The 12,298-nt window shown below is 42.2% G+C and overlaps 1 protein-coding gene across 1 annotated transcript; it reads left to right on the forward strand.

The window, feature by feature from the left end:
* Positions 1–8,150: 8,150 nt before the first annotated feature.
* On the forward strand, positions 8,151–11,836 carry LOC121188250 (neuronal acetylcholine receptor subunit alpha-3-like). The gene is given in 7 exon segments (XM_041047898.1): positions 8,151–8,360; positions 8,493–8,537; positions 8,634–8,743; positions 8,946–9,153; positions 9,541–10,164; positions 10,420–10,557; positions 11,711–11,836. Coding segments are annotated over 7 exon segments (1,461 nt in total).
* Positions 11,837–12,298: the final 462 nt, after the last annotated feature.

Below are 12,298 nucleotides of genomic sequence, written 5' to 3' on the forward strand. Positions count from 1 at the left end.
GTTCTAATCTTGAAGCTTCGCAGACGCCTGTAGCAGATTACAGACACAGACTTCTTTCATCAGCATCACCTTTTATCCACAGGAGGCACCGCCAAGCGTCGATGTATCGATGAATTTCCCCGGGAAACTAACAAACGTCCTCCTACTGGTGCTCCTCGCAGCGCAAGGTAAGACACGGCGCGCAGTGGATCGGTGCTGAGCTCGCAACGCAATGACTATCATTGCCCTCATTACTTTAAGTTATACCATCACTTTATAGAGTAGCATAAGTCCTGTGAGCACTTTGTAGCCTCGCTTGTCAAATCACTTTCACCCCCCTCAGGTGAACTCCCTCCCTTGTGCGCGTTTCAGAGAAAAATCTGTGAAAACAAACTGCGTCCATTTCCAGTCCAGTGAGTAAAGCTCGATAAAACCAGACGAGATGATTCAATTTGGGGAAACGAAGCTGAACTTTTCCTCAAGTTGGATGACGTGTGTGTATTGATGCACCCTGGCGATGACAAATGGCTTAAATTGCTATTGCAGTTTATAATATTTCTACTCAAATTATTGCCAGAGTGCAGAGGCGCAGCAAAACAAGAGCTGATCCCCCGACCACACACACACACACACACACACACACACACACACAGAGAGAGAGAGAGAGAGAGAGAGAGAGAGAGAGAGAGAGAGAGAGTCATTAATGTAGGAGTAAATAAGATAATGTGAAATATAATATCCATGCTCTCAAAACTTGTAGACTCTCCTTGTGATCCATTTCCCTCCTACCTCGTGTTACAGCCTATTTTTATTTTTTTTATTTTTTAATGTCTTTAGTTCATGTGAGGCTGCCAGTCCCCTGTGTGCTTTAAAACAGCAGATTCTGAAGTGGGATCCTTGTGTGGATCCCAGGGGGGCCAGAGCAGAACAAAGAATAGATAAATGCTTTAAAGCATGACTTTTATGCTGTGTTCGCAATGTAGCTGAGTGATTATTTGAATCCAGAATTTCGTCTCATTTGCATTCACAAAGAGAACACACAAACAGGTTTCTTGGGATAGCGTCTTTACTGATGGGAGCACCCGGCCTAATGGGAATCTGTCTATGTGTGGGATGAAATAACTTGCTTGAAAGTGGTAAATATTTTTTTGGCGGTGTATTTGTTCAAAGTGCTCACTGCTGTTTTTGTGCTTTAACATCTGTCAGTCAAACGTTGTGCAGTGTTCTTCAGGGTCTTCTTCTGTGGATTTCCTGTGTCTGAAGTTTTAGTTTCTGCTTTACAAATGCAGAGATCAGTAACTACAGAAGCAGGAAAGTTCAGAATTAAAGGGTTTAAGTTTTCAGGCAGATATATAGGTTGTCATGCTTTCATTTTATGCTTCTTTAGGCTGAAAAACAGCATCTGTCTACTAACAATGTCCTTTCTTGTGCATTTTAACTTTTTTTAAAAAAAGAAAATAAAAATATTAAATAAAAATTAAATAAACTTTTATTTACAGACCATCGTTCATAGGGATTAAAAGTATTTTGCTAGCTGTCTGCCTGTCCTTGTACTGTCAATAGCTTCATAAAAATCATTTGAATTAACCAATTTATGATTTCATTTTAATTTAAAAGGTAGCTTAACCAAACCAAATCAAATATAACAAACTGAATTACCAACATGTTGGTTTAGTTTTAGCTTTAGCTAAGGCTAGATTTGGCTGTCATTCTCACCAACTAGCTTTCACTTGTTATAACTAGCTCTCTTGCTTTGTCTACTTTGCTGTTTCTCTGCAAAATTAAAAAGATGTTTTGACAGATATTACACATTTCTATGGAACAATACAGATGTACCATTCAGTTCTTAACTCAACTTGGACCAAATACAATATTTACTTTTTAGGATTTTGTAAGTGGCACATTTCTCGGTTGGTACTACTGCTCATACTAAAGTTTTCTTCAGTTTATCCCAAACGCACAGAAACTTTTCCTGGGAATGGCCCACGAGACCCACAATGGGACTGTAGGAGGTGTGATTATCCAGTCTAAAGGTTGAATCAATGCTGTGTTTTACGAAAATGTTGTGACTTCTTACAGCTAAGCCCTGAGTATTTGTCCCAGATGTGGTACTCTGACTCCCCCCATGGGAGCAGCACTAAGTGTCTTCGTATTGTCACGCTCCAGTCGTCAAGTGAAAGACAGTGACTTCACACATCCTGTAACCTGACGCAGACTCCCTCACTTCTCTCTTTTTCTGCCTCGCTCTGTCATTCTCTTCAGCTGAAGAGATTTACCACAGCTGACTGCTTTGTCGCTTTGCCCTTGAACTTGGGGAATTTCAAAAGGAACAAGAAAATGGTGCCGTGGAGGGATGACACTATCAATCTGCTCTGTCTTCTTGCTAGTTAGAGGTGGTTAACTTAACTACAACCCAGAAAAATGAAAGGATTTTGCCCTCACTGTCCTGTTTCCACTCTGTCCTCCACCTCTCATCCCTCCATCTCTCAATCCCTCATTGGCTCTGGGGGCTTTTGTATGATTCTGAACAGGGGCTGTGTATGCAGATAAGTGCCTGAAAAACACACATTGACACACACACACACACTCCCAGTGGGGGTCCGATTAGTGGACTACAGAAGGTATTATGTCCTGCCATCCAGGAGTGATTTGTCCCCATAACAGAGGAAAATGCTGATCCTGCAGTCCATAGGATTTGGGTGTTTTAGTCAAAAATAGAATCTGGTTGGAGTAGCTTGGAGGTAAAGGTGTGACAGATCTGTACAGCAAGGTGGTAGGAGTGGTAGGAGTTTTGACATTCAGAATGAAGTCACAGCCAGTGGGATAGATTGTGGTGCACGTCAGCATATTTCAGGACAGGATATATAGGTTCCTTAAAATTTGAGATTAGAATGAGTGAGATTTCATGATGCATTTCCCTGCAGCATCTTGTCTGCATCATCTCCAACAGAAATAGCTGAGAGGGATGTCCAGCCATGCCTGCATTATATTATATGCCTGATCTGATCCGCATTATGTTTCAGGCTAGACTCTTTATCTCACTTTACTGTGCATTTTAATAGGCTGCAGCTGCTTGTTTACAGCGCAAAGAGGATATGCCTTTTCAACCAAGAGAGCAGCAAGTACAGGCTGCTAATAATCATGATTAAAAATACTTAAATAAAGAAAAACAGCCTTGACAACTGAGTGTTTTAAATCAGTTCGTGGTTGCAATGTGGCCAACAAAGAGCAAAAATCAAACGGTCTTTCTTTCACCAGCATTCAAAATGGCGTATATTAAGCCTTTGTAGCTTTTATCTAAGTCTGCTTGTATTTAGTCGTCTGCTTGCATGGCAGCATCATCAAGCATATTTGCTCCCATTCCAAACTTAAATGCTCTTCTGAGCTTGGAACCAAAGAGCAGCTCTCTGGTTTCTCTCCCAGAAGCAGTATAGTGGCATTAAAGTTTGACAGGCAATCAGTGTGTGTGTGTGTTACTGTGCGCGTGGCTTAAGGAATGTGTGGTGGCTTGAGGATCCTCTTAACGCGATTGTCGTGTGATTATTGCAACCAAACCCCCCTCCCTGCTCATTCCCTCGCACACATACTGAGTAACCACCGCAGGCAGAGGCACAGGCCTTATTCCACCCCCCTATGGATTGGCTTAAACCATCATACTCCCCTCCAACCACCACCACCACCACACACACACACACTTTCTCTCTCTTTTTCACAGACATCCTCCTCCAGACAGCCCTTCTGCCTGATTCCTCTGGGACATCCTGGTCTTCAGTGCTGGCAATGAACTGAGTCACGCTTAAGGATGGAGGGAGAGAGTGTGAGAAATAGAAAGTTAGAGATGAGGATGAGCAAGGCACCTCAAGTGGAGGACAAGGAAATCCAAACAGTTTCTCCCCGCTTTGTTTTCCCTGTTCCTCTTTCAGAACACCTGTTATTTTCTATTGACTGGCTTCTGTTTCTTTTGTGAGTGGACATTGTTGGGTATTACCATCTTGAGTGACTCCTGGCAGTCTGGAAGAGCAGGAGCTCAATGTGCTGCCTCAGTTCTTCACAGTGCCGTGAAGAATAACTCCAGCCATCAAGTAATTTGATCCATTCGTATCCATTATTTCATTGCTTTCTCACTACTCAGGGGCTTGAGGCTGTAGGTGAGGGTCGGGCTGAAGATTTACTGGTTAATTTTGTTACAGCTTGTTCTCTTTGGGAAGCTGCTTATCTTCCCTGAGTATAATCAGACAATTAAGTCTAAGTGGGTGAAAAGGAAAAAGACTTCTTCTGTGGAGCATAAAAATTATATTGTGGGAAAGCTTTTTTTAATTAATGTTCAAAGCAGCTTCTCTCCAGCTACTCGTCAGGTGTGTTTTGCAAGGGAAACAGTCAGAAGTCAAAAAAGAAGGGGCTTTTGCAAACCGAAAGCTGTCTCACCTATTCTCTTTATTTTTATTTATTAACTGATATGGCTTAGTACAGAGACAGATGTTATGGCGTAAATGCCTTCTTCAATGAGGACTAACACAAACAACAGGGTTTTGAAGTTATTTGGACAGAAAGAGAGATTCCTCCAGTTAGATGGGAATTTACTTACAATATCTTGTAACATATGCAAAGAGTCTGACCTCAAAACTCGTACATCTTCTCAGATGAAAGCATGGAGGCAAGGAACTACTGAATTTCATGCATCAGTGATTAAAAAAATCATATGCTGATCAGTGAGTCAAATCAAAGATGAATGGACATACTGTACATAAATAGGAACATGTGCGTACACACAGGCACACATGTACACACACGAGTTACATGTATGTACTGTATATAAGCAAGCCCTCATACATGAAAACACACATAGGTTAAAACGTGCACCATATGCTTAATGGGATGGTCACAGCACATGCAGTAATCACTGCGGATCCTCTTGTGCGTCACTCAGCATGTCACGCTCCGGCCATCAAAAACCCTGGAGAGCAGAGACACGCTATCTAGCTTTTCTCTGTTCGTTCTCCCTGTCTCCCTGTCTTTTCTCTTCCTATCGCTTCTGTCCGCTGTCTCTCTGTCTCTCTCTTTGTATCTCTCTGCCATTCACCCACACACACTGTCAGCAGTGTATTATTGGAGAGTAATTAGTTCCTTCAGAGTGTCCAACACTCTCTCCCAGGCTTATCCTATTAAGCACATGCCTGATCAAAGTCTCCCACAGGCCACGGGTCTTTTGGCAGCTTTAGGCTCCTGTAGCCACGAGAGACAGAGGCAGAGTCACTGTTGGCTTGCTAATTCTAAATCAATGTGGCTATTTAAGGGTGAAATGCATGACTGCTTGAGTTGGCTTCATCAGCATCAGAACAAAGGGATGTCACTTTGTTACTGCATCACAAAGACATGGGATGGAAAGAGTGTCTGTCTGGTAAAATGAAACATGACTGTCAAGCCGATTTCACGTGATTTTCATCATCAGAGGCAAAGACAGTTTTGTCTACAATGGTTAACAACTTTGTGAAGCTTGGGAGAAGTGAGCTGATTAAAGATGTGTGTACATGTGTTCATGTCTTCTGCAGAAAATTTTGAGAGTCCTAATTTTCAGTCTGTAATGATGCTAGTGGAGTGACTCTATAGAGGGAAGTAGTGGCTGGTCCACCACTTAAAGTAAAAGTCACGTGAAGGATCAGCTGAGGTGAAAGTGCAAAGGTTATAATTAACTTCATGTAAATTAAAGCTTCTTCAGATTTTCAGGGGCAGAATAAAGAAGGGAATCAAGGGAGTGACTGTGCCAACAGATGAAGGAAAAAAAAGGATTGGCTCTATTATTTTTTTTATGTCACAGTGAACAAAAGGTCCAATTAATTGACTGATTTTAATTGCCCTGGTTTCCCCTCACCCAATTAGAGGCTTAAACAAGGTTCTGGCACTGCAGCAAATCAGGGAGCAGCGGCCAGTTTTTAAGACAGGTACCAAGAGCTGAAATTACACAAGTGTCTCGAGAGAGAGGCCTTTTCATTAAGCTTTAAGACTCAGCTTGCCTCTGCCAGTGACCTTAGAAAACTTCATAGGAGTTTTGAAGCCACTATCCTATAATGTAACTTTTTACCCATACAGTAGGGTGTTAGTGCTAAATGCGACGGGTTTCAGCTTTATTTTTTGTCATGTAACTGTTAAAACAAGACTTTAAATTAAACTTACACAGGTACACAGGGTTTCTGTAAAATTATTGCTAGGCTGTAACATTTATTGACATGCTTCAGATTTAGATAGCCCCTAAAATAAACCAACAAGAGATTAGATTGTTATTTCCCCAGCCTTGGCAAGTCTGATTTGTGAACACAGAGCAAATGAACAGAAATGAACAGGTCTCCCAAAATGAGCAACTGGACAGACTTTAATCTGATATGTGTGTCTGCAAGATATCCATCTACATGTACTCCCAGCAGCAATAAATGGAAGACCTGCTTTATGGCTGTATGGACAGTGAAAATTAAATATTTGTTTGACCATATAGGTTCTTCTTCTTCTCCTTCTTCTTCTTCAAAAAAAGATGTTTTATGAAAGCAACATCCCTATGGAAAGTCCATGTATATTCTCATTTTCAAAGTGTACATCCCTATAAAAAACAACAGCAACCACATACTTTATTGCACTTACACTCCAGCCATGCTATCTTAGGTTACCAAGTTTAATAGACTGCAATTAATTATTGCAGTTTATATTTTCAGTTCATATATAAATGTTGCTTTGGCACTAACATTTGCTGTGAACGACTGCCTCACGGTATTGCAGTTGTTCCTCCTTGTACCAGATTCAATAATGATACATGACGTACAAATTATTAAGAGATGATAATGATGTAGATGATGAAGAGTATGTTGACAGAAAAGATATCATTATGCAATTGTGAACCAGTTTTACATGCTTCTGGTAGAGAATTAACTGACTCACACAGAAAGAAAGTGTCCCATTAAAGGACCATGTTTTATTTAGTTGTTGTCAAGGAAACAAACCTCTTCAGCGAATGTGGCTATTTGTGTGTATATGGGTTGTGCCCCATTTGCCCTTTTGGTTAAGCACATTCTCCTCCATCTCTAAAATGCTCACTAAGTGCAAGTTTGATGGTCTGGGACTGTGTTGAATAATGTGTGCATCACTTCTTGACTTGAAAGCTGCAGTATGATGGGAGACGCTGGACTCTGCTTTTCAAAAAAAAAAAAAAAAAAAGTTGTTTTCATTTGTTGTTAGTTGTCTCAATGTTTGTGCTTGAACAAAAATGAATCAGTCAGTTCAAAATCCAAGTGTTTCAATGTCCGAAATGAAAATAGCTAAACTGTGTTGGTGTCCTGTGTTTAGTTAACCAGAAAGGAAGGGTTTTACAGAGGATTTGTACGGAGGATGTGGAGCCACCATTGAAGCCACTGGCACAGTGTTTCTGAGGTTGTGCTGGTGGTGTGAGTGTGTGCTGTCCCAAGTGAGGCAACATTTTCTGCTTGGACAGGCGTGGGTCTATGTGCCATCCCAGGCATCAGTGTTACTAGTGGCAGTTTTCCACAATATGACCTTCAATCCAGCCTTACAAAGGGCGCAAACACTTGTGTAGACACACTCAGGGACACAGCATTATTTTTTTATTTCAAGTCCTTTGGAGATTTCCTAAAAGCTTTCAGGCTTTGTCTTCATTGTGTAAACATGCAACTGAAATGCCTCTCATAACGCTCTTCGATCTTCCACAACCTTCATTCCATCCAGAGCAAAGAGACATTGATTAAACAGTTAAAGGGTTTTCTCTAAATCAAACTAAAAAAAAAAACATGGCCTTTTCCATTTTCTCTCTCACTCCAAGGTTTCTTCAGTTAAATATCTCTAGCAGTGAGAGGGAAAATATGCTTTTTGTGACTTTTGGTGAACTGATGCTTCAGTTTAAGATGTAGGTGTGTTGCTCAGAAAGAGAAAAAGAGAACACTAAGGAAGCATTTTTAATAGCTTAACTTATCCCTTAATGAGAACATAATAATCATCTACAGTATTTAGTTGAATAGACACTGATGTTGAATAATTTTGAGTGCTTGACCTTTTAGTTGTGTTAAAGTCTAGTTCCATTTTCTTATGATTATGGTCTTGTAGGGCTTCTCACCACCCACATTTTAACACAGTAAATGTAAAGTGACATTATTTCCCTTTCTCTCAGTTCATTTATGTCATTATAGTTGCTCATAATTTTCTTCTTCTTCCACTTCTTCCTCTCCCTCTTCTCTGTTTCATTAGGCTGCTTTTCCTCTAAAGCGGAGGACAGATTATTTCGGAGGTTGTTTCGGAGGTACAACCAGTTCATCCGTCCAGTGGAGAATGTATCTGATCCGGTCACGGTGGAGTTTGAGGTCTCCATATCTCAGCTGGTCAAAGTGGTAAGAATAAAAAATGAACAACTAATTGTTTCAAAACAAAGAAATAGCGTGTTTATAAAAACATGTGGGTCATTCATTCAGCTAAGTTCCTTTTTCGCTCTGCTGACTAATTTGCCCTTTTTGACCTGACAGGATGAGGTGAATCAGATTATGGAAACCAATCTGTGGCTGCGACATGTGAGTGACGTTCGTCCTACATGTGGTGTCTGCCATTTCATTTGTGCACAGTGAATTACTCTGAATTAAGTGAATTAAGTTTTGTCTGCCTTTCAGGTGTGGAACGACTACAAACTGAGATGGGCCCCTGTTGAATATGATGGAATTGAGTTCATACGAGTTCCTTCCAATAAAATTTGGAGGCCAGACATTGTTTTGTACAACAAGTAAGTTTTGTTAAGAGGTGAAGAGCAAATATGCACACAACCATTTTTTCAGCAGTAATTCATGTTTACGTTTCCTTATTCTTCTTTCTACATGCTAATGTTATTTATTTATGCTCGCCATCTTCTGACCTTTTGAGTTAAATGTTGTAATGGCCTTTAAGTGAACTGACCTTTACATCTCCTTGAAAATGCCGTCTCACAGTGCTGTAGGTGATTTCCTTGTGGAAGACAAAACCAAGGCTCTGCTGAAGTTTGATGGCACCATTACCTGGATCCCTCCGGCTATTTTTAAATCCTCTTGCCCCATGGACATCACCTACTTCCCCTTTGACTACCAGAACTGCTCCATGAAGTTTGGCTCCTGGACCTATGACAAGGCCAAAATTGACCTGGTGCTCATTGGCTCAAAGGTCAGTGGGTCTGTCACAAGTAACAGGAAAAGTGTTTTATTTGATGTGACATATTTGCTCTGCAGTATTTTGCTGTTTTGTTGAATTTGTATTTTATCTTTTGTGGGAACTTTGTAATACTAAAAATATTAGCAGGAACATTTCAGCTCTAAGACACAAAAGCCTTTTTTTTTTTTTAATGTGATCATAACCTTGATTTGGGCAAAAAGTGAAAGCTCCTCATCTTCATGTCAGAAAACATTTAATGAGGTGTCACAGTTTACAAATGACAACTTTTGAACATGCTGAACTATCCAAATTTTGTCTGTTTAAATTAACTTGATTTTAAATTCAATAAACAGAGAGCGTGAAACCTAAAAATAACTTTTCACATTTGCATTTCTCCAGGTAAATCTGAAAGACTTCTGGGAAAGTGGGGAGTGGGAGATCATCGATGCACCGGGATACAAGCATGACATCAAGTATAACTGCTGCGAGGAGATCTACCCGGACATCACCTACTCCTTCTACATCCGCCGCCTGCCGCTCTTCTACACCATCAACCTCATCATACCCTGCCTCCTTATCTCCTTCCTCACAGTGCTGGTCTTCTACCTTCCGTCTGACTGTGGCGAGAAGGTCACCCTGTGCATCTCTGTCCTCCTCTCCCTCACTGTGTTCCTGTTGGTCATCACCGAGACCATCCCTTCGACGTCACTCGTCATCCCTCTGATTGGCGAGTACCTCCTCTTCACCATGATTTTTGTCACGCTCAGCATAGTCATCACTGTCTTTGTGTTGAACGTCCACTACCGCACCCCCATGACTCACACTATGCCTGAGTGGGTGAGGGCTGTGTTCCTTGGGGTGCTGCCCAGGGTGATGCTGATGAGGCGTCCAATCGACCAAGGCTGCTCCTCCCCTAGTATTACAGCAGGGACGGGAGTCGCAGGAGCAGGAGGAGCGAGCAGCAGAGGAAAAAAGAAGAGGAAGAACAGCATAGGAGGAGGAAGTAGCTCAGGAAGTGTAAGTGTTGGAGGTATAACTGGGGGCGTGGCCTGTGCACCACTGGATGGTGGCACGGGGGGAGGAGGGGCCTCCTCAGCTGGCGGCTCCATGAACTGTGTGGAGTATGGCGAGATGAACCGTGACATGAACCGGGATGTGAACAGAAGGTGCCCCTATAGAGGCAAGGAGGTACCAACTCCCGTCCCTCCCCCGATGGTGCCCCCTCCGCCCCCCCAGGCACCCCAGACGCAGGGGCCCCAGGAGTCTGAGCTGCCCAAGCTGACGAGGCCACTGAATGCCCCGTCACCTGTCAATGCTGTTGTCGCCTTCTCCGTGGTGTCACCAGAGATCAAACAAGCCATTGAGAGCGTGAAGTACATCGCAGAGAACATGAGAACTCGCAACAAAGCCAAGGAGGTACGTAAGCAAGTAAACAATTTTAGTGGCCATTTATTTTGGGAATTATAGCAGTAGATTACACCTACACCTGTCAGCAGAAGGTCTAATAATAATCCCATAAAAGTATGATTCACACTGGAAATCCTTAAGTGTGCAATGAGAAAGGCCATATTAGCCACGGCGGCCATAACACATCTGATTCTTTAAAAAAACTGTTGGCAGTCACATTGTGTGCAATGTAGGCTCCAGGTTTTTGACAAGGGAGAGGAATGTGTGGAAAATAAAAGAATATCTCTGGTCCTGCAGCATCAAGTATTATAATTACAAACTCTGCCTACAGGCTCCTAAAGTGAGACACAAACACAAGCACAAGATGAGTAAAAAACACAATATGCTAGCTGGATATTAACCTTGACTATAACCGCTAGATTCGTAACCCTAAAATAAATAACCTTGTGGGTACCCGTGTTCCTCTAGAATGGCGTGAATAGGGTTTGTCCCCACAATGCACACAGCGCACGTGCACAACAAAGCTGTCCTGCATGTGTGTTATCTCTGCAGTGAGTGAATTTCTACCTTGCTTGGTAAATGGTGTAGAAACCAATAATACGGAGCTATAAAGGGAGTGTAAAGCTGCTTGTTTGCCTCAGATGGAGGGCTTTGCGTATGCCTCCTGCGCTCTCTGGATGGTCCTGATATGTTTGTTGCCTCAGCTCCATCTTTTCTTAGCAAAGCTGGGATCTTTCTTTGAGCCGTGTAGAATGGCCATACTGCCTGCTCTATAGGTACACAATGGCATTAAGGCTAGTGCAGCCATGATCCTATTGTCCACACCTGACTGATCAAGGAATACACATACTACACACACACACACACATTGAGCAAACTAACAATAGCCAGATGCATGGTAGTAAACACTTGTGGTTCTTTCAGCACATATACACAAACATACACACTCCTTATAGCCATACAGCTCTAGTGTTGACACAGCGACATGCAGTGAATGTGACAGTTTGTGCCGTTTCACAGTTACCATTAAGCAAAGGTTGCTGGGAGTATTTTAGGGAAGCAAGGACAGTGCTATTTCATATGAAATTGTGCGCTCTGGATATTTTGTTTGTTCTTTTTCTACTTATATGCACATCTAAAGACCCATCTTTCCCCTCCCCAGGTGGAGGATGATTGGAAGTACGTCGCCATGGTCATCGACAGGATCTTCCTGTGGGTTTTTGTGACGGTGTGTGTGCTGGGAACTCTGGGACTCTTCCTCCAGCCGCTCATCAGCTTCTTAAAATGAGACTCTACTTTTTGTTCTGTCTCTTTCTCTCTGTCATTTTCGCCTACTTCAGTCTCTTCTGTCTTCCTGCAGCTCTTTCACATCAAACTCTGGGCTGTCCTCTTTCTCCATTTCTGACTTTTTCTCTCTCTGTCTCTCCTCTTTCTGTCTCTCGTTCTTCTCTGGGACTCCATCATCAGCCATCATTCTTAGCCCTCAGCTGTCTGTTTCCTCATATGACTTACCCACATTTCCCCATCTCTCCCTTTTCTTGCGCTGTCAGTGCACATGCAATGATGTTATCCAGCCTTCTCCTCTCTGTTTTTTTTCCCAGCATGATTATCACATCTGCTCTCCTCCGTTCCTTCCTCTGTGTTTTTCCTCTCCTGTGCCATGCTTTGACTGGGCACTGCCTACAGCTTATTTCTTCACGGTTGTCTTCTTGTCTCCCATTGTGCCCATTCTTCTCTGCATTTCCACTCT

The sequence above is a fragment of the Toxotes jaculatrix genome, chromosome 10, assembly GCF_017976425.1.
Source record: "Toxotes jaculatrix isolate fToxJac2 chromosome 10, fToxJac2.pri, whole genome shotgun sequence".
In the NCBI taxonomy this organism is placed as follows: domain Eukaryota; kingdom Metazoa; phylum Chordata; class Actinopteri; family Toxotidae; genus Toxotes; species Toxotes jaculatrix.